The 23105-nt window shown below is 44.2% G+C and overlaps 1 protein-coding gene across 1 annotated transcript in view; it reads right to left on the bottom strand.

Annotated features, from left to right (window-relative positions):
• The window catches only part of MAN1C1 (mannosidase alpha class 1C member 1), a 68453-nt gene that overhangs the window by 21489 nt on the left and 23859 nt on the right, over positions 1-23105 (bottom strand). Inside the window, exon 4 of the mRNA XM_086764925.1 lies at positions 2061-2176. Coding sequence (XP_086621051.1) covers positions 2061-2176 — 116 coding nt within the window. The remainder of the gene's footprint in view (positions 1-2060; positions 2177-23105) is intronic.

Genomic DNA, 23105 nt, shown 5'->3' on the forward strand with positions numbered 1-23105 from the left:
AGAGAAACACCCGAACTGCCCACTTATCACCAGCTGACACTATGTAAATCAGTTAGGGCATACATTTTGTCCATCCATCCAACTCCATCTTAGGTTATACCCCACAAAAAGCTGTGAGTTAGTTCAAGGGGCAAATTTTTCCCCTAAAATGTTTTATTTAAAGAGAAAACTGTACAGCAACATGGAAAAATTACTTTCTCTATTTCCTTGTGAAGAGGGCACTGCACTAGGTAGATGTGATGCACTTCCTGCATTAGGTAGATATTTTCTGTCATTCAAGGACTCATCCCAGTCTGCAGGCTCAGAGAGGACCACAGCCTATAGGATGTCTGTCATAGGCATGCTTACAGAGAGAAACTGCGTCACGTCCACGTGCCCCGCGACCACAGACAGCGGACACAGACGGATATGGTTCACTGAATCGCTCAAGAACCCACTCAACTGGAACAAGTTTTGCTCTACCTACTCAGCTGATGATCAGCAACGTCAAAACGATTGCATTCCAAACGTGCCCTTAAAAAACACACGATCTTGGCCATTGAATTTGCACGATAAATGCTTCCTGCCCTCATGCAAATGCATAAAGCCCCAAACCAGAAAGATCTTCCACCAACACAGCACTTTCACTGAGGAAGGCAAAGCAAAGGGGCGCTTGAACCCCTGCACAAGCCTGCCCTGTCCAAATACCCGCAGGTTACGAATGAGAGCAAGCACTTTCTTGAAACTATGACTGAAATTGCATGAGACAGATAACGGCACCCAGTTTCAAACAGAGGTTCTGCACCTTGGAATCCCTGCCTCACTTTTCTGGACTATTAAAGTTCCTTGTACAGAGCCAATTTTTAATTAATTTCCCTCCTTCCCTCCCTCTGCTGTGCTTTCTGACTCCACCGATCAATCCATAGCATTCATTCTTGTCTTTGCAGATCAATCTATTCTGCACGCTAAGATTAAAAGCTTTTATGAAATCTAGATAAATTATCTCCCAGTTAATTTTGTCCCTTTTTTATCGATTCAGTAACGCACTGAGAGCATTCACCAAATTTATCAGATGTGGTCTTCCTTTTACGAATATATGAATGCCAGTCGTGCCCTCCCAAATGATGCTTTTCTATAAAGGCAGCTGCATGCTTTGTTCCCATGGGGAGAACCATTTTTCACAACAGACAACTAGGCTGGCATTAAAAAAATACAAGTTTGAACTGCACTCTGGTTTTAACGTTCACTGTGTGCCACTGATGTGACCCTATCAGCTTTCCCATGAGAAATACAAGACCTGGCTTGGAGACCAATAGTCTGAGCAATGGCAAGGGGCCCTGGCCACAAAGTGAGATAACAGCCAGCATCCTTCATTTGATAGCACTGCAAGGAACGCATTGCGTCCGGAGTCCCAGCAAGTCTAATATCAGCTCTAAGAAGTAGTGGCTAGGAAAGTTTCAGGGGCCACAGAAAGTGAGCACCTCTGGACATTTTTAGATATGATGCCTTTCCTTCCAAATCTAGGCTCACTACGTGCTCCCACTTTGCTGCCAAGGTGCCACACTCCCACTGCACAAGTCCCAGCAATGACATACTAACAAAGGGCCCAGTCAAGGAGATTAACGCTTTCAATCTTAATCAATGAGCATGTAAAAAGAAAACTTATCTAACCACAGGCAGACATTTAACTGAGAAGAAACAGAACTTGTTCTTTGATGAACAAAACTTCCCTGGAGTATCTAATAATTACAGCTGTTTTTATAACCCAGACCAAAACACAGAAACCATTAAACACTGATTCTCATTTTCATCCAGACACTGTGAGTCTGATCTGTTGGTCCCTGACTGGAACCCTGTGCCATGTATAGGCAGAAGATGGAGTGAATCATCACAGCAGTCCCTTTGGCCTTAAAAAAAAAAAAAAAAAGAAGAAAAAAAAAAAATTAGAGTTGAGTGGTTCCTTCCCCAACAGACTTCATAGATTCTGTCTCCAAATGATTCTTAGAGAAAAATGTGATCAGGGCTGGCCAAACACACAGTGTTTCTGTGACACAGTCAAGCATTCCCAGTAAGTGACTCACCACATTCAAGTCAAAGCTCTTCTCCACCCATTTCTTTGCTTCTTGAAATTCCTCCTCGAGTTCCATGATGTACAGAGTATCTAAGGCATCAACCACTGTAGCTCCTCGAAGGCCTCCTGCATTACAAACAGAAGAGCATGATGAATCCCCATTCATGCACTCAGTTACAAGCATAATCCTCTTCTAAGTGAGTGAAGATAATTTTATTTTTATTGTGCGAGAACCTCCAAGATAGGACTTTTACCATTCTGTGGGGCACAAAATACTTTTGCACCATGTCATGACCCAAGGTCTCCTACTATCAGTAGAAAACACAGCCTCATCTGGCAGCAGAGAGATCAGAAACTAATCTCCATGAATCCTGAACAGAGTGAGTGACTTTGGAGAGAGCTCCCTTCCTCTGGCTAACAGAACAGCCCCTGTGAGCCTGCTCACCATGCTCCAGCAGATGGCAATGGGACACATGCAGACGAAGTAAATGCCAGCCAAGTACCTGGACCAAACATGTCATCCATGTAAAAAACTGCATGACAAGCGTTGTCTTACGCAAATGCACTACAGGAGAACTTCCAGTGAGAGAGAATGACATGGCATGCCACACCAAGAAAACCATAAAAGGTGTGTAGAAAGACAATCTTGTAGCAGTTGAGATTAAATTAAAGAAGAGATGTTAACAACCCTGGGGTTGGAACATCTTAGTGCTGGAGTTTTATTTCTGTTTGGGTTCCTTGAAAGTATTCCTAACATGGGAAAGCAAAGGGTACGAAGCACATTGCGACTCAAAACCCTCTGTGCTTAAATCACAAAGGCTATCACTTCCCTGGGTAACCCAGCAAACACAAATCCTCACACGGAGGATTCCACTTTGGAAACATCACCAGTCATCCCTCTGCGGATGTAGCACACCAGGGCCGTAGGTGTGATGTCGCCTCTATCGCCCTCAGCAAGCTGCACTTGCAGGCCCACACACAGCCCCACGCCCTGCTCAGTTGCAGCCACATTCCTACCCACTCCCTGACAGTCAGACCTCTTGGGAGTTTCTGGCAGCAAAGGTGCCTGGATGAGGTTCAGGTTTCATTTCTGCAGGAGAAACTGCATGTACCGGCTCTGTCCTTATCATCTCCCTTTCCAGCATAACCACAACACTGCGTATGCCCAGGGGTTTTCCTGAGACATATTTCAATTTGGCTCATTCCTTCATTGAGTGTACCCTCAGTAAGTTCACAGATGACACCAAATTGGCTGGGAGTGTGGATCTGCCTGGAGGTAGCGAGGCCCTACAGAGGGATCTGGACAGGCTGGAGAGCTGGGCTGAAGCCAATGGGATGAGGTTCAACAAGACCAAATGCCGAGTCCTGCACTTCGGCCACAACAACCCCAGGCAGCACTATAGGCTTGGGGCGGAGTGGCTGGAGGACTGCGTGGAGGAAACGGACCTGGGGGTACTGATTGATGCTCGGCTGAGCATGAGCCGACAGTGTGCCCGGGTGGCCAAGAAGGCCAACGGCATCCTGGCTTGCATCAAAAACAGTGTTACTAGCAGGAACAGGGAGGTAATTGTCCCCCTGTACTCAGCACTGGTGAGGCCGCACCTCGAGTACTGTGTTCAGTTTTGGGCCCCTCACTGCAAGAAAGACATTGAGGCCCTGGAACGCGTTCAGAGGAGGGCTACGAAGCTGGTGAGGGGTCTGGAGCACAGGCCTTATGAGGAGCAGCTGAGGGAGCTTGGATTGTTCAGTCTGGAGAAGAGGAGGCTCAGGGGAGACCTTATAGCTCTCTATAACTTCCTGAAGGGAGGTTGTAGTGAGCTAGGGGTCGGCCTTTTCTCTCGTGTAGACAGTGATAGAACTAGAGGCAATGGTTTCAAGCTGCGCCAGGGGAGATTCAGGCTGGACATTAGGAAATATTACTTCTCGGAAAGGGTAGTCAGGCACTGGAATGCACTGCCCAGGGAGGTGGTGGAGTCACCGACCATGGGGGTGTTCAAGAAACGTTTGGATGTTGTGTTGAGGGATATGATTTAGCTGAGAAGTATTGGTGATTGTTGGACTGGATGATCTTTTAGGTCTTTTCCAATCTTGATAATAATTCTGTGATTCTGTGATTCTCAAAATACTACCCCAAATTCCCCTAGCTTTCCCAGCCTTTTACTGCATGCTGAGGTTGGCTTGGCACTTTTGTAATACCTTCAGTGTTACTTCAATTCTAGTTCTGCTTGAGAGAGGAAAACCCAGCTGGATGCGCTGTCGTGGAACTACCGCAGAGGGGAGAGGAAGGCAAAGGTGAGTCATATGTCACGAACCTTAAGACTTTGGTCTTTTCTTATTAAGGAAAACAAGTGACCGTGTCTGATGTACATCACACCCTTTTGCCAGAGAAGTGCTCAGATCCACTGATTTCACGCAGGGCTCATTCCTGCTTTCAGCATTCCTCTCCTGTAAGAAAGGCATCCTGCCTTACTTTGTTGATGTTACAAGATCGCAGTTTTGACACTTTTCAGCCAGTCAGCACATCATTGCTTTAATAAAAACCCAACCAAGACTTTACTACTCAGCTACAGATTGCTGGCTTTCAGTTGCTGCCTGCATCAAAAACAGGGGCTATGGAGAAGGGATGAAGGCAGTACAGCCAGCCTCCAGAAATCCATTTATTCCTGCAGGCTGGTGAAATGATCATCTAACTGAAGCTATCTCCGAGAGAGCAACAGATGGAGTCAAACAGCCACTAGATCAACTGGTGGGTTCTAACAAACAACAGAGCTGATGTTTGTACAGCACGTTTTCCAAAAGCAGTGACCATGAAAAATAACATAACTGCAGTCAGAACTGCCTTTATCAACCTTAATGATTCTTCAATATTAACGATTATGTGATTTTTATACACTTTCCTATTAGCAAGGAGAGACACACCAGCTCAGAGCAACATGGATGCAGGCAAAACATTTTGAAAAGAGAAGGAAGGGCAATGCTGCCAGAGGCACAGCCCATTATTGTGATATTCGGAGAGCAACACTAACAGGCTCAATTTAATTTGATGATACAATCCACAAAGCCTTTCATAATCTGCAGAGAGACAATGAGAAAAGTTGGATTTGCTCAAACTAAACAGAGACAAAGACACAATAAAGTTACAGTTTTCTGGGATGATTAATTGAAGTGAAAAATATTGCTTGAATTGACAGAGCCTTTTATGTTTTCAGCAAGTAAAGCCTTTAAATACATGAAATGCATTGGGGATAAGGAACGTGCTCGGAGCTTCGCTAAAGCACAGCTCGGAGTTGCTTAGCTTTCCTTCCTTGTATTTGACAGAGCAGAGGGCAAATCCTGCTTCCCTGCTGGTTTGTCTTTGTGTCATTTTAAACATTTGTTTTAAATATTCCCCTAAACACTCTGTTTCTGAAGAACCACAGGCTGTGTGTTTTGTACAACGGTCTTGTTGATGTTTCCTTTCTTCTGCAGAGGCTTTGAAGCAATTGCAAAATGCATGCCTGATTTTCTTTCCTGCAGCTAACAAAGTCTACGGCAAAACCATGAGCTACTGTCTCAGCTCCAGCTGTCTCACAAGTATGATAAAAAAGAACCTCCTTCCAACCATGCAGAGAGCAAACCAGGCATCAGGACTTTGCTGTTGCGTCTCTGTCATGTGCCAGGACAGAGCAGACATCTAGGAAGGACTGTGACCCTGCTCTACAGGAGCATCTCCATTCCTCCCTGCTCCGACTTTGCTTCATCACATCAGGACAGAGCCTGTGATACAATGTCCCAGTGCTCTGATTGTACTCAGCTGTCAAAAGATGGTACTATATGTATCCCCACTTCTTTATTACAATATAGATGCCCCTATTTATAAAGGTGATATTTGCTTGATGTGCTGCTTATTTTTAGAGATCTTAAAAAATAATCATCTGTCCAGATCTATACATTATAATGTGAGGGATATAATCAAAGAGGAAGCAGCTTCAAAAGCAAAAGGAATAAAAGCCCACTCTGTCACTTTTGACTCTTGCTGACACTCCCCTCTCTAAATTACTGGTTTCAACCTCATTGTACTCTCTCTCTGAGGGAGTTTTGAAGTAGAAACCAAGAAACTCTCAAAAGAAATCCTTCTGAAAGTACCCAGAAACAGTAGCGATGACTTTTAGGCAACACTCCATGTCTAAGCCTCTGCCTGTCTCCACAAACCTGAGGCCCTGTGTTCTACGAAAAGCACACCCCACCCCGATCCAGCTGCAAAACCGGCTTGGAGTAGATACACCTTGCTTGGGAGAGGCAAGATCACTTTGCTGATGGCCAGAAGGGACGCAGCTCTGGGATCCACACCAGGCCCTACACTGCCCAGTGAGAGCCTATGGCCATTCTGAACAGGAAAGAGGAACCCTCCACTGGGACCAGCGGGAAGAACTAGGACCTCCGGCAGGAGACAGGGATGCTTGTCGAGGGGCATTTCCAACTGAAGGACTTCATGGCAGCTCTTGTGACAGCAAGCGGCAAGGTCTCTGCCTGGAGTTTCATCTGTGGGAGAGCAGCAGCACACAAGAAGCAGCAGCTCATGGTAGCAATACAAAGATTCATCTCTCCTTGAGCTGAAGGAGGGTCTGTACCACCCCGTCCCAAGCCACAAGTCTATTTGCTCTTTTGTGCATGAGAAGAATAGAGACATCCATGGAGGCAACAAGGCTGCTCTGTTCCTACTTCCACCCACCAAGAGGAACGAGCACCCACCCGCTCACTGCTGAACACTGCCACAGAAATCACTAACAAACATTACATCAATTAACATGGTGCTTGTGAAAGGTGCTGAACCGAGTGCTCCACAGAGAGGAGATGGCACTGTACGCACACTGCACCCCCAAGGCCTCAGTGGGAGTGTGCTTTGCTGCCAGCCTGGAGGAACAAGACCATTCAAGTGATACCATCTCAGAAGGGCCTTCATGGACATTAACAGTAGTGTTATCTCTCAAAGCCACAGATACAGCCCGTAGCAGCTTGCTCTAGTCTGGGGTAGATAATCTGAATCGAAGGACTCATCCTCTTCTCCTATATCTGACTTGTCCCTGCTGCCTGCTAGCTCAGGGGTTTGTTAAAGCCACTTGCAGCAAGAGTTTATAAGACAAAACACAATTCCAAAGGCCCGTTAGGATGTTTAACATCTGTTTACTGGGCCAGAGAGGGAATACTTTGGAAGATACCTGCCAGTCTCAACAAAGAAACTAACAAGTACCAAAGCCTGCCAGGCTCCCGCAGCACCGACTGAACGCGGGGAGCTGCCTGCCAGGTGAGGGGCAGCCTTCTCTGAACCCACTGCAGAGCACAGGGAAGAAGAGAAGGGCTGCCACAGCAGCCTGGGGCTCCCCTGACCTCAACTGCTCGACTACGAGCCCACAGACTATGGCCAAGCAGTGACACATGTGGTCCCGATCACAAGCTGAATGAGAATCATGAAGGGTGAAAAGCTCCCAGTCAGGTGAGTGGGGAACCTACGAGTAACAGATGGGGCACAGGCGCAAGACTCACCCATTTGCACATGTCCCACGGCCCTGCTCTCCTTCAGCATCCCAGCAAGCGAGTGCATGGAGAAAAGGCAACAGCTGCCTTCTCAGCGTACAGTTTAAAAGGAGGCCATGAGGGCTGATCAAAGGTAGAGAGTATCTACCCTACCACCTGCCAAACATGTAAGGGCTAATTAAGGCTTGAAAAGCACTGCAAAGCACTAAGCAGGGACTATGTATAACTGTGGTAACAACCACAACTGCTGCTGCATCTGTGAACTTCCTTTTAGCTACCCATTTTCTGCAAAGCAAACCCACCGATTTAGGCAGAAACAGGCCAATCAAACATGCCAGCGTCAGATACACAACTGAAACGGCACATTTGATCATCAGTAGAGCAATAAGAGCTTACAGCTGACTTGCTGAGGCTTTCATGAGTGTCGTAGTTCAGCCCCGACGGGGACCAGACTACGCAGTCTCTCTCTCACTCCCCCCACTCTCCGAGAGAATAGGAGGAGATCTGGCAAACAAAAGAAAACCAGAAGAAAAAAACCAAACACGTGGGTTGAGATTGAACAAGAAGTAAATTTAACAGTAATGACAGAAGAAAACAAAACAGTGATGGAACACAAATACAGTACAATAGCTCACAACAGATCTCCACATCCAGTCTCTTCCAAGTAGCAGGGAGACTCCCTTCAGCACCCTCCTCACTTACATACTGAGCATGATGTCAGATGGGATGGAATAGCCCTTTGGCTAATTTGGGTAAATTAACCCCAGCTGTTAGCTAATTAGTTAACTATCCCAGCCATAGGGGCTACCAGCTTCAGTTCTCCACCCAGCTCAGGTAAATATTAACTCTATCCTAGCCAGAACCAGGACAATGAGCCACCAAATACACATGTGAAATTCAACCGACGTGAACACTTTGCATCTGCTCACGTTTACAATCCAGGTTTGCCTGAGAACAGCAAGAGTCAGCCGCAGGTAGTACCAGGTAAAACGCTGACAGGCATTGCCCACACAGCACACTTGAGCTCCCCCATTAGAAAAGATCCCAGAGGACAGGATTAAATATTTTAGGGAGTAACAAGACCTACTGAGCAAAAGACACTGTCTTCGTACCACAGAATTGTATTTTATCAGGAGACTGTGACATTATCCTGGTCTTAGCTCTCCTTCAGTCTCTGTGGGAGCTACACAGAACAGAAGACAGTCACATCAAAGAAAGCCACAACTTTTCGTACGGCTTCTTGCAACCAAGGTCAAAACCTTCAGCTTGAAAGAACCTCTGCCACCCTGCAGGCAGACAATAGCAAGCTGAAAGGCACAGTACTGGCTAGATTTCTCTTAACAGCAACTATATGACTGAGGAGTGTGCGGGGATTGAAGGAAAGGACAAAAATTAGGATAAGAAAGGGGGACAGAACCAGACTGTGAAGAAATAAAAATGAAAAACAGAGAGAGTGCAGAGCACTTGCAAGAGCATCCAGGATATTTTCAATGCATTCCCTTGGCACCAGAAAATAGATTGTGGTTTTTGCTGTGCTCAGAAAATGGTTTGTCTTCCTCTGCTTTGCTCCTGCTGTATCAGTTCAAAGTGCTAAAGTGTTGCCCATAACTGAGGAAATCTATCAGCCTTCTGGGCTGCGGAGCCTGAGCCTCACACTATGTTTTCAGCCTGTCCAGCTGCCGTCGAAACAAAGCCGCATCGCACTCCTTCCAGCAGGAACAGGGCCTGGGGTCTGTCAGCTGCTCTAATAAGGTGTCAGTGACTCACTGACAAGAGAAGAGACAATAGTTAGACAACAGAGTGACTCACTGGTAACAAAGCACAATTCCTTTACCTTCATCCTACCTCAGAGGTAGGTATTAAACAGGATACAGAATAGCAGGCCCAAAGAGAAGGGACAGCTGGTATAGCAGCTTGTGTTCCTGGACCTCTCTCCAGAATCTGACAAAATGCCCTCGCATGTTTGCACAGGTGAACCAACCTCTTGCTCTTCCTTCTGGCTTTCCCAGCTCCATTCCTAAAAAGTCCAACCAGCTCTCCTACCTGATGGATATCACTTCCCCAGTCACACCTCTGGGGATCAAAAAGCACCCTTTCATCAAAAAGAGTTTTACGTTGTTTTTTGGGGGGGAGTTTGTTTCGGTTTGTGTGTGTGTGTGTGTGTGTGTGTGTTTTAAGTTACTCAGGCTCTAGGAAGCAATTTTGGACCAATTAAATATCTCCTTGAGGTAAGGTATTTACAGGCTGGGGATCTACCTCTTCAAGTGCTTTTGGTACACAGTATGCAGACCCACAGCTCTGCCAATGGCTAAACAAGTGGCCTAACCCCAGGACATATTCAGCCTCCACAGCTCAGCAAATGTTTGATTTTCTAGACAAGGTGGAGCAGCTGTGATGGGAGGGACAGAGAGAGCTGCCTTCCCTCACTCTCCTCTTCCCAAAATAGCCAACGTGGAGTACGACAGGCCAGATATGAGACTTGAAGGGCTCCCAGCTGCAAGTCTGTCCCTTGAAGAATGTTTAGAAAAGCTGTAAAAGTGATGCTTCAGCAAATGAGTAGCTAAGAGTGGGGTCTTCAACAGCTCTCTTCCTCAGGAAGAAGAAATGCCTTTTACCAACAGCTTTGCCTTACTCCCACAGTCACTCTGTGCCTGGGAAGCCACTAAACATGATGGGTCGCAGCTGTGTCATCTAAAGGATGGCTGCCCAAAATAGCATATACATCACATTGCAACGGGGCAGTCTCCCTGTCTCAACTCTCACCAGCTTTGCTATCTAGGTGCAAGGAGTAATGATGAATTTAGTGTGTGCCTAGATGTACTGCCTTTGCAAGGCTGGAAATGGTGCAAGGATTCCCAAGCAGCGGGAGATGAAAGTACCTTCACCAGTTTTTCAATACTATCTCCCTAATGCCAAGGTTTAGCTGGAATAAAATTCTTCTCTGTGCCATATCACCTGCATTTAGAGAGCAGACACGTAACCCTGCTGTTGCCATTATGAATTGTCTGTCACAGAGATGGATGGAAGCCCAAACTAACCTCACCAACACACCTACTCAGCAGGCAGTGCCAAAGCACTAGAGCAAGCAAAGAGGTTAAGGAATATCATCTCTAATGTCATGGAGACTAAGACCCAGGGGTCCTGGTCCTGCCATTTGGCAAATAATCCTTTATGAAGTTTCTCAGTGAACAGAAACTGAATCCTTCATCTTCAAAGCAGCCATTTAAAAAATCTGTACAGTAATACATTGTGCCAATGCTTAAATGAACAGCACAGATCATTAGGAAGCTATCATACTTAATCTTGCATATAGCAGGACCATTTAAATGCTACAGAACAGAGAGTTTCAAATAGCTTTTTGCTAACTTTAATAACCAAGTTTACAACTGAAAGACAAGAGTGAAAGGGGGAGGAATTTAGATCAGCACAATGTAAACCTAGCTCAAAAATGAAAGGTCTTGACTCCCACTGTTCTTATGTCAAATCGTATTTGTCAAAACAAAAATTAGTGCTGAAATCTTGTTTGGAATAAAAATTAGGATGCAGTTTCTATGAGACATGATGAACTTGTTAACCGCTGAGGCACAAAAGACTCCAGTTATTACCAGTTATTTGTCTTCACCTCTTGGGGTGCACGCAATGCAGGGCAAAACAAGAACTGAAAACACTGAGATCCCTTCTTCTGGTTATGCTGATACTGAAGGCTTCAAAGGCTTGAACTGGCTTTGATTAAAATCAGTGCCTTGTTAAAACAGGAGTTTGAAAAACTACCATCTCTGAGTGCTGCTTTTCTTGTTCTTTTTCTCCTTGATAGTGCTTGGAGACCAGACTGAACTTTTGACATTTATCCAGAGATTTGTGTGAGAAGCCTGGGAGCTGGCTGAGACCACGTCACCAGACAGCTTCTGGGTAGTGGCACACTGTCGAATTCTGGAGGAAATCCACACAGAGACTTTGACACAGCTCAGGATTATCTTGGCAACAAAGTAAACTGTGAAAAAAATCACTGTATGGTCTCTTCAAAAATCTGCTTTGCAGTGAAGATTTGCGAGTCCTCTCTGCAGAGTGCTCTGGATCGGGCAGAACAAGTGGCTGGGAGACTGGAACTCCACAGACAGGATCTGGGTTCAGGCCAGAGCTCCCTGCCCGCTCTGCGCCTTAAGTTTCTTCTGACAGCAAAAAAACCAGGAGGTATTTTCCTCCAAGTTTAAAAAGAAAAAGACTTTAAATAAAGATAAGGTCCTGGTTAGAGAAACAAAAAGATTTTAAAATCCACACGCAGGGAAAGTGACGCAGCGTGCTGACCAAAGTTTTAGCCTATTCTACTCAGTACCAGCCACAGCAAGACAAGGACAAGAGTCAACAGACAGCAAGGCACACGCTGCCCCCTGACACTAAGCAAAGAGCCCCTTGTGCACCGGCCTGTTCCACGGTCAGCTGCTGTCTCCATTGATCACATTAGTTTATCCATTGTCATCTGACCTGGCATTTCTGCCTCTGTTTATCCTTTGCACTGCACTAGCTATTCATCTTCCCTCTGAAACGGCACTGCCAGCCATGCAAAAACACTCCCACCAGTTTATTTTTTAACTTTTCCTTTCACAATTGTCCTCTAGCATGGAAGCCTTGCACAAGGTATCAGTACTGGAAGATACAATCCGGTTCCAGAAGATATTCTCAAGTAGAAAGACAATCTGCCCACATTACAAGCAGGATCAAGTCAGTTGTCAGAGACCTGGCACTGTTTGTTCACCTGACATGAATTAAACAGAAAATACAAATGAAACTAGCAAATGGGCTACACACCTTTTCAGGAAGAAGAAAATTTCTTCTCAGTTAAGTCTTCACAATTGTCTTATTACAACCCGGTCCTTCAGCTGCCTGTGACTGGCACCTGTATCTGCAGATGAAGCCTGCAAAGCCAACAACACCAGACCCGAGTTACAGCCTTGCCACTGTGTCTTTGCTACTGAGGTTTTTGTCTGTGAACCTGATAGCTGTAACACAGAGTAACTTTATTCCCTTTATTTAAGGTAAACTAAACAAATTACATATGAGCAACAAGCTAGCAGCACAGAGAGATAAAGGGGACAAAAAAGTAGTCCAAGAATTAGAGAAGATCTATTTCTTTTCTTATCAGCACATTCTCCTGCAGACAAAAAAAAAGTCCGTTAGCTTTTGAGTAACCTCATTTTCCTTTGCTTTCCAAATAAACCACTGCTCCTACACTCCAGGGACTTAATCAGAAAACACTTCATATCCAAGGTTATTTTCCTGTCTTCTTCACATTAACCTTCCTCACTCTCCTCTCCAGACATTGGTCAAAAGGTCACGCCCCAAACGCTCTCCATCCCACGCATGCTGCCCTGCCGTACAGAGCAGGGGGTGACTACGCAGAACCCACCTTACAGAGCCCTTAGCCTCCAGCGGCTCACATCCAGCTCTGCTGAGCAAGATGCCATGGCCAGCTCTGACCTCTGCTCCCCCGCCAACCGCAGCTGTGAGCAGCCAAAGATGGTTGTCCTGCCCTGCAGGAGGTCAGCAGTTCTGCAGGGGCAACAGACATGGGGGGCACTGTGCCAAGCCCCTACAGACCCCAACAAACCAGCCTCCATCACCCCAAGACACAAACCACCTTTGATGTCAGCTTATGTTGACATGCCCCACCTGATCTCTTCCACATGATTCCCGATCAATTTAGCTCTGCTAGCTGCCAAAGTGATGACCCTGCTTTGCAGGCTACCAAGGGGCTACCAATCTCTTTAGCTGTCAACTACCTGATCCTGGAGATGCTATTTTTTTTTTTTTTTTTCAATTCTGGAAGAAATGCTTAGTGGATCCATCAGAAACCCATGTGTTTTACTAGATGCAGGGCTTCACTCAGGACAATGCCACTCTATAAGCTTCATACCTAAATTGACTCAAAATCTAGCCCTAGTTTCCCAACCAAGGAAAGGTCAAAGTGCTGATCATTCCCTGAAAAGATACTTAGAAACAGGGAGAGCAACTAGTCCTGGAGCACATGGCTTGGAAGAGCCTACAGCGCATCAGACTGTGCAGAGCCTAACAGGTAATACCACCTTGAAAAAGCCATCTGACAAACAAAGACGACCACGCTCCCACCTAAAGGCAAGGAGTTTTGGAGACTGGCATTAGGGAGATCGCCCAGACATCTGGCCCACAGGACAGCTCAGTCTGGTTTTTGTTGTCAACAGGAGCGATCTTTCGAGTTCACAGGAAGCGATAATGAATCACAGTTCCACCTGCACTACACAGTGGGTGTTAGCACGTCCTGCGCAGTTTCTAGGTAAATCTGGCATCACAGAGAAACATCTTGAAGTTTTGGCTTTTAGGTTGCTATGATCAAATTTAATACAGAATGTGTTCCAGCTGGGGAAGAAATAGCCTTTTTGGATTACAAACCATTCATGTTTTTCAAATATAAATTTCCCCTGAAGAATTAAGTCTATCATTCAAACCAAACTAGCAGTGGCAGCTCTCCCCTGAACAAGTGATGGGTGACAGAGAGAACAAGAGAGCTCATGCTCATTTAGGAATGTGGCAAAGTAAACTGTGTCTGGAGGGGATCAGGCTAGTGGAAATAGGTAATATTCTTATTATGCACAGGGGCGGGGGAAGAGGTGTTCAGCATAAAAATGAACTGCTTGTCACAGTAACAGCCATCCAGATAGTTCCTTCCTTCAGTGGAAGGGAAGAGAAGATATATGATAAGCACCTATTTCCAACTGACTCTTAAGTATTTAATACTTGGCAGCAGCTCCCCAGTTTAATTCTCTTTTCCCCAGTTTCTCCAATGATCTTTCATCATTTAGTGATCCTCCAACAACAGGCTCTGTCCTGTCACTGCATGACTCCAAACCTCCTGGAGCTCAAATCCAACTCTTTCTATTTGAAAGTGTCAGAGAGGAGGAAGCGGTTTGACTGAGCCTCAGGAACACAATTCTTGATACAGGAGAGATGCTGCAAATCCACTCTCCACATGTATCCAATCCATTTCCCACAACACACACATTCTATTGTAGGCAGACTATGTCAGCTATGGGAAGCTCAGCAGAAAATGGAAAGTAATAACTGTTCAAATACTCCTTCGTGAAAGAGGTTTTGTCCTTTGTTTGGGCAACAGGGCTCAGAAGTCAGTGAAAAAGAGGTGATTACTCCTGGCAAAGACAGGTAATTTGATAAGCAAGGAGTAATTCTGCGAGGAACAGTTCAAGAAGGTTAAGCAGAAGGCAACAGCAGCAATACTGGTGGGGCAAAATACCACTGGTCTCTCCTCTTCTGGGTGTTTGAAATAAATTTTAGACTCTTTAAAGGTAATTTGATTACATACTATTTATTGCTCCTTCACATACCTCCTCGAGGACTTGCATCATTTAACGTGAGGAGTCCCAACAGGCCTATTAAAACAAACATACACGTCCTACCTGCAACTATTATCCACGGACTTCGATAGACATAGGTAGCAGTTAATGAGCAGAGACTGCTAATTCACTTTAGAATTCAAAGGAGAGATACTTCATTATAATAACCAAGAAGAAGGTGCCCTTCTATCTTCCAAATACATTTCCCAGAAAGTGGCTGTGGCAGATGTGTTATGACAGCACAGGAGAGAGATGCAGCTTGTAACTCTAGCCGGCATTCTTCCCTCAGCAGATAAGGTTCGCTCTGGAGGGGCTTTGCAGAGCCGACAGCACATTCTAGTTTGGGTTTTAAAACTGCTCATCCCTGACATGGTTTTACCTACAGTCCAGACAAGCAAACATCACCTCCCATGGCGTGTTCAGAAATCACCTGGTCCTTAACACAAGCCAAAGTGTGAGAGTAGAATTTAGAGATGGAGGAATTAAACTGCCCTTTGCCTCAAAACAAAGCTAATAAGATTAATTATACTGTTCAGTATGCAACAGAATGGGAGGTACTGGGCCTGGACACCTGCTATCAATCCAGATGCTGCTAAGCTCTCAAGTTACTGCTCACAAACTAAGCTACAGTCCCTAACAATCAACAACAAAAGAATCTAAACACATTTTATTTGTGAATGCAATGGGTCAGGAGAATGCAAATGGTCCATTACCACATCTCAGCTGATGAGCAGGAACACATTAAGCCATGGTAACTCCATCACTTGGAACCATCTGTCCATATTCCTCCTTTTGTCTCCTATATTGTTAAAGTCACACCAACAAGACACCAGTTGAAAGACTCCAAATGCTCTCCAGTATGTTGCTTGATAGGATTAGATATCAAAATAATCTTAGCAAATTGGGAAAATAGTCTGAAATAACCAGGATGCAATTCAATAAGGAAACACAACGTATTTCACCCTGAGGGAAGAACAATGAACCATGAAGCATAAGGAACAAACGGTCTGACAGCACTCTGCAGAAAATGATACTGAGGCACAAATTCAGCTGAAATCAACAATCTTGTAACACTACAAAAAGGAGCAAACCCCACCCCAGGACAGGTAAATGGTGTGTATTGCACACAGGACACAAAAAGGCTCTTGCACTCCCCTCCGCACTTGCGAAGCCTCAGGCAGGACAGACAGAGACCGCTTCAAGGAACATTTGGCTCATCTGGAGAGTTCAGAAGGGAGCAATGGCACTGAGGAGAAGGCCACAGAATGTGACCTACAATTAAAGCTGAAAAGGTCTGCGGTTGCTCAGCCTTGAGTGAAGAAGACCAAAGGCAACCTGGCAACATTTTGCAAAGGCGCAGAGGTGCTGCAAAGAATAAGATGGTAAATCACTCTTCACAACCGTGGGGAGAGGCCAAGAAGTCACAGCTTAAATTTCTGCAGGAGAGCGAGGTCACACATGGGTACAAGCTTTAAAACTGTAAAGCACTGAAGCAGAACGCCTGTGGTAACTTTCGAACGTGGGGTAGCTTAGGGATGGTTAAGAAGGGAAGGACTAAATGACCACTCACTGTTCCTTTTTCATTCCGTGATTAGTCAGTCAGATGAATGAGAATTGCAGGTCTCCAAAAAGCCTCATGAAGATGCCCCTTGGAGATACACCAAAGTGATTCTGAGGGAAAGAAGTGCTACATAAAATGCTTTCTGATGGCTCGATTCCCTGCAAACCCCCAGAGCTACCTTAGTGACAGAGTACATCACAGTTACAATTTTGGATGTACACAGAAGCCAGGAAATTAAAAATGCTGGTTCCCACAGCAACCAGGATGCAGCCTGCCAAGAGAGAAGGAATGTTCTAGCCTAGTCAAAAGGTGTTAATTTTAATGCCTGAAGGCAACTTCCACTTCCAGATGCCTGAAGGCCTCGTTGAAGTCAATGAAAGCTCTCTGCTCTCATATACGGGAAAAACTTGATCCTCATTTTCTCCATTCCTGAATTATCTGCTCTTGCTTGCAGAGCACAGCACAGATTTGAGCTTGGAAATTGAGGTGAGAGACAGACAAATCAAGGCTGCTGCGAAGACCATCAGTGGGAATGCTGTGATCTTGGGCCACACTACACTTTAGTATTCACATAATTTGTGCTTTCCCATCCTCCAGCTCTGTGAAGAAATGATATCCCTATGTAATCAGGTATTCAGATAAAAGCACTGTGGCGAGAAATAGGCGTAACTCAGGTGTTCTTAATTGCATGTTTGTATCAGAGCAAGGATATTATGGGTATATTGAAATTGGTATGGAAACAACCTCTACCTTTAGAAGTTTCTCTTGAAACACTTTCATTTTCCTGCACTGATTTTTTTTCTCCTTTTTTCTTTTGGGAGCTGCATATAAAGTGCGTTAGGGTGCAGCAGGTTTTTTTGAGAATAAAACATCAGAAGAAGGATGAACAATTTTAGTAAGTCCAAAAAAATCCTCCCTGTTTTTCACACTGATGCCTCAAGCAAAGGCTAAGGGATTTTCTTGAACTTCCAAAAAAGTTCTCTCTAGAGAAAAGAACAATCCTGAGAGGCTAAAAGATAGTATTTTTTAAAAGTATAAAGGTCTTCAAATGACAAATGCCTACACAATGTTCTGAACACACAGATCCAACTTTGAAACCAGCGACAAATCTGAAAGTCAATGTCCTATGGAATGACGTTAAACCTACTGATTAAGTGAGATAAGAAACTTGTCTCATTCCAAAGGGCAGCACAGGTTTAAAAAAAAAAAAAAAAATCAGAAACAAGTACCTGGAGAAATTATAGAAAAGGAAATTCTGTAGCAGGAGCCATTTGAAATGCAATCTCCTGAAGGTAAACGGAAAAATGTCAAAATCTAACACTAATCCAGACGAATATCCAGTGAGATACCTAAATGAAGGTGGCAAGAAACTTCAGCAGTAGCACAAAAAAGATATGATAAAGAAGTTAAGTTCTAAATGTGAAATCTAACACAGCAAAGCCAGTTCTGAACCTGCCTAATCTCTTCAGAAGTTTCAAGGGTGGAAAAGGAGCGAATTAAAAATAAAGAAGATAAGTGGGTTTTTTACTATGCAGTTCATAGCAACCCATCTCTTCTGAATAAACAAGGAAAAGCTGAATACAGAGGGATAAAGATAAGAAAAACAGAATCTCAAGATACTTCCAACATAAAGAGGCACAGCTAAAAGTACACCTTTTAAATATTCTTAACTTGCTCTGCTTTTTTATGTAGTTTCTGGAAGTCTGTATCAGCAGGTGGATTCGCATCTGCAGCAGAAATTACGTAAAGCATCTGATTGCAAATGGTGGCTAGAAAACAAACAACCCTCGGCATTTCTGAACGACACATTCTGACCAAAGCAGACATACCTGCCTAGGAAGGAGCTTCAAGTCTGGTATTCGACTCTGTATACTCTATGTTATTATCAAGTCAACACAGAGGCGTGCCATTAAGATCCCTGAAGTCGATGCTGGATGTTAGCTCAAGCCAGCTGGAAGTGCCAAACCTCCAACTCAGCTTTTGCTGCGGAGTTGCCACCAATGCCTCTGTAATCCAGAGAAGAATCTGGATTACAGAGCAGTCCAACTACACCCACTCTCAGTTGGCTGCCTTTTAATCACACGCTCAATATCTCTGAAGATTACACAATTATTTCCGCACAATTAGTGTCCAGAATGAGGCACAAACAACATCCATAACAGGGTGATTTATAAAAGTAAAAAAAAAAAAATTTAAAAGAAGAAAAAAAACTTAAAGACAACCTCACTGTATTTTGAAATACAGCCCCCAGAGTCTGAAAAAAGGAAAAAAAAACAGTTACAGCCTGAATTGTTCCCCTGTCTACATGGTAATGGGGCCGCTCATGCATGACTTGCTTCCTCTACACCGCTATATGTTCTACTCCTCAGCATCTTGAAAAGAGGTCCCAAAGAATGCTCTCTAGTCACATCTCCACACAATTTTCCTTCTTTTTCTGCTTTCATTTGCTATTTTAATGGCTGTTTTTCTGTATTTTTTTGTATCCTTCTTGTCCATTTTGCTGTGCAAAGCAGTTCTGACAAATCCCAAGATACTCTCCTACTTTAGGCCTCATTAAACTCAAAATGCTGTTCAGGGTCAATGGAAAGTTCACAAAACTCGTGAGGAAGCCCGGGATGATTGATGTTATTACATTGAGATAATGTGAAGTTTGCCCGGTTTCCTGCTAAAGACAGGCCCTGACCAAATCCTCGCTGTCCAATCTTTGCAGCTGTCCTCACGTCTAAAGGGCTGAACACAGAGAGACACTGGAACATTTGTGCTTTGCATCTTAGGCCAAGGCTGTTTTCCACTGAATTTTCTGAGTTTGGTTTTTTTGTTTGTTTGTTTGTTTTCTAACATGTAAATGTCAGATGAGGGGAGATGAATGTATTTGGTTCAAATAATTTTTTTTTTCAAGAACTGCTGCTACAACAGAGGGGGTCAGGTCTAGCTCAGCCCCAGATTGAGGGCTTTGATAGCAAAGATGTTTGAAGAAGGCCCTAGGCCACTATATGAGACGTTATTAGTTTTTTTTCTCTTTAAACTTTTAAAATTAGTATTACAACTGACAAGTTACTACCTGTCAGCTGAGCCACCATAATAAGCTTAAATGTCTCTGTGTGAGGTTTAGGGTTCAGTGGAGCCCTGATATGTTCTAGCTAAGGCCTGGAACAGCACAGATTTGAAGGAAGCCACCATCCTCAGCACAGCCCAAAGCAAGAGCATAGTGGGAACAGATCTCCTGCAGTATTAAAGACAACCTCAGGGTCTGGAAGGAGTGATCTTTGGCAGGTGTAAAGCAGGGAAAAAATCCTGTAACAGAGGATAAATGTCAGCTCTGACATGAATCACGCAACCGATCTCCAATGAGTTTGGTATTTGGAGGATATCCCGATTCACTGCTTCCTGCTGACAGAAAACAAGGTTTTTGCTACAGATTTCAGTGACAGCAAAAGCCAATATCAACTCAAAATGCTCTTCCTGAAAATAATATTCAACTGGGTAACATTATACACTTAAAAAAAAAAAAGGAAGAAAAAAAAAGATTATGATACCAGGGAGCAACAGTGTTCCAGCAACATCTTCATTACAATATATTTCTCTCTTTAAAGAGCCCATGGAGCCAACCACATGATGTCATGTGCAATAGGCAGCAGGAATAATTCAGGATACAAACTCAGAGAGCAATTATTATTATTATTATTATTATTATTATTATTATTATTATTATTATTTTAATCACATAAAAGGACACTCTGGGGTTTTGTAATTTTGTGATCACAGGGAAGGAAACTCAGAACAGAAAAGCTGCACCAAATGGTTGCACAATTGGAGGTTACCATTTCTCTTCTGGTAGTTGGAATGTTGCTAAATTTGTACTTTCATCTAATTACCTTTCCCATCTTAAATATTCATACATCAACTCCTGTTGCTACTAATTGAGGTGAGCACATTTCCTGCCCACTTCATGGTTTCCTAGCTAAATCACTGATGAAGGAAGCAGCTATTTGGAAAATGTTGGGCTCAACAGGCAAGACTGGATGATTGAAGGGATTAACTCTGGGACGTGGAGCCTCTTCTGTCCAACTAAGCCCAGCACTTGAGGTGGCAGTCAAAGAGCACTCTAGCTGCTGTTAAAAGTTCCTGTGAAAGGAGCTTGGTGGTGTAAGTCCAGTGGAGACATGTTACTTGAATCTCCATCCAGATCAGAGACCGGGCAGGTCACAGCGTCACAGTGCAGTGAGGAAGTCGGGTAGGATTGCACGGCATTTGCCAGGGAGAAAAAAACCTAAAGGTTTCTGGATTCCAGGACAATCAACTTGGTACTTTCTAGAGGCCTCTCTGTATATATTCATGTGGCCACTACTCTTCTTCCTCAGCCACTCAAAATCCTTTTTTTACCCTGGAGAGCCAAAATAGCACTATTTCCAAGCAACTGCCACCAATGACCTCCTGTCTTGAAAACAAACTGTCAGGACAGTTCAGGCCCAAGTCTGAGCTAAGTACACAAACACAGCCTAAGCAGCCACTGATTTTCCAAGAACTGCTATCCGGCCTGCACAGATAGCCCTGTGTACTCTGTCACCAAGCAATCAAACGTGGAACAACATGGAAGCCCCTACATAAGGATGAATTATAAACGCCTTACAACTTTTCAGATCCAGCTGCTGTCAGATCTTTGCCATCCAGCTCTGGTGACCTGGCTGTGCCCTAGATGTGACAGTTGTCACATGGATTTACATCAGATAAAGCTACAGAGACTCACAAAGATGCACAAATTCAGCATATGCTGAGAGAAGCGATGGCTGTGACAGGCAATTCATAGTTTTAGGAGTGATTTCAAGTGGGGAGAGAAGAAATAAAGGGGGGAAACTTAGTTAAGAATTGCTATTTTTTTACTAAAATTAATAGACTAATGTGCAGTTAGGTGGTGAAAAATGACAGTCTAACAGCACAGCAAGGTTCCATATTTACTTGCTGTCACTGATTTCAGAGCAAATTGGCTCAGGTCATAAGTCAAAGAAGGATTCTTCTGCTGCCAGCACTGCACACTTCAAGAGATATCTGAAAATCAGGCTTCTTACCTTTACCATTGTTAAAAGACTGTGCAATCAAAATGTAACTGACAATTCAGCTGATGAATGAGCAGAAATAGATGCCAGCTCGCTCTCTCATAGCTAGAGAAACTCTGTAAAGCTAACAGGATTTTAAAAACATTTTGTCAGAAAAATAAGTGGCTATGACAGACCTAGAGAGTGGGCAGAATAATAATTCAGCTATCTAACGCTGGATATCACAGTGACAGGTGCATTTCAAGTGCTGTGCTACATAATACGGTTGCCCTCTCCAGCAGCCTTACTCCAAGGAATTCAAGATGCTTTGCAAACATCAATTAATTTAACACTCACAACACTAAAGACAGAAATGCTGAGATGCTGGGGTAAGAAGGGTTAAAATAACTAGATCAGCACTGGGAACAGAATACATACCTGCAGATCTCTGGCCTTCATCCTTAGCCACAAGCCCAGCTGTGTCATTTTGCTTAAATAGCTCTCCTAAACACACGTTTCAGGCCTGATTCTAACAGTGGCTAGATACTCTGTAGATCTTCCTGGAGTTAGCTTAAATGCAGAGATTCCGAAAACCCCGCAGCTGTGCAGTCATTCACATTTGTGAACCTTGTGGTGCAGGTTTTATTCTAACAGCGGTCATCCTTCCACCCTAGTAGTGTGCTTTGCCCACTTCCACAGCATAATTTTCAGGGAAATCATCATGTAGCTGAAATGACTGCAAGTCTAAAACACATTTACCCCACTGTAGGGCACGGGATGGGACGTTTAGCATGGTACATCTTATCACGAGCATCACAGATGAATAAATAATGCTTATGAAAGAGCCACAGCTAGTGGGTTTAAGGGAAGGGCTCCCAAGTTGCAATGACTATAAATGACAGCAATCAGAAGACTTCTATACAAATAAGCTATGTCCAGAACATGGGAGAACCTTGATGAAACTGATGTCCTAGGAATAGGATCCAGAGAGCATCAGTCACAAGCAGGAACATAAGACCAAGTCACCAGATCAAAGCCCAAGTGAGTGGGAAGGCTGCCTTTCAGTGTATGTAGCAACCTAGCACTTACTTCAGTAGTGGCAAAGTTTTATCTCTGGGTATCAAGCATGGAAACTCTACTCTCCTAGATGCGAGCTGTTACCTTCTAATGCAGAGAGAAAGGAAATTAACTAGCATGGAGATACAAGAGTTTTTCTGCCTGCAATTTTCCTGCCATAGAGGCAGATGTTGGGGAGGGATGCTAGCTCATGGCTGTTAAGAGAAGCAGAATGCTATGTAGGAGCAGAAGGTGAATGTTTATTTTGTATTTCTACTTTGATTAGAGAGAATATTTGATAAAGAGCAGCTCCCCTGCTTCCCCCAGGGTGAGGCTGCTAAACTGAAGGCTAGGCTACAAGTGAGCATCACATCCACCACAGAAAAATGTATCACCCTTCAAGAACTCGACTGCTTCTCAGGCACACAAACATGCTAGAAAATAGCCCCAAAGAGGTTCCTTCCCTCCCACATGGAAGCAGCTGCAGAGAAATCTCAGCTTAATACTGA

This window comes from Chlamydotis macqueenii, chromosome 22, assembly GCF_036417535.1.
Source record: "Chlamydotis macqueenii isolate bChlMac1 chromosome 22, bChlMac1.mat, whole genome shotgun sequence".
In the NCBI taxonomy this organism is placed as follows: domain Eukaryota; kingdom Metazoa; phylum Chordata; class Aves; order Otidiformes; family Otididae; genus Chlamydotis; species Chlamydotis macqueenii.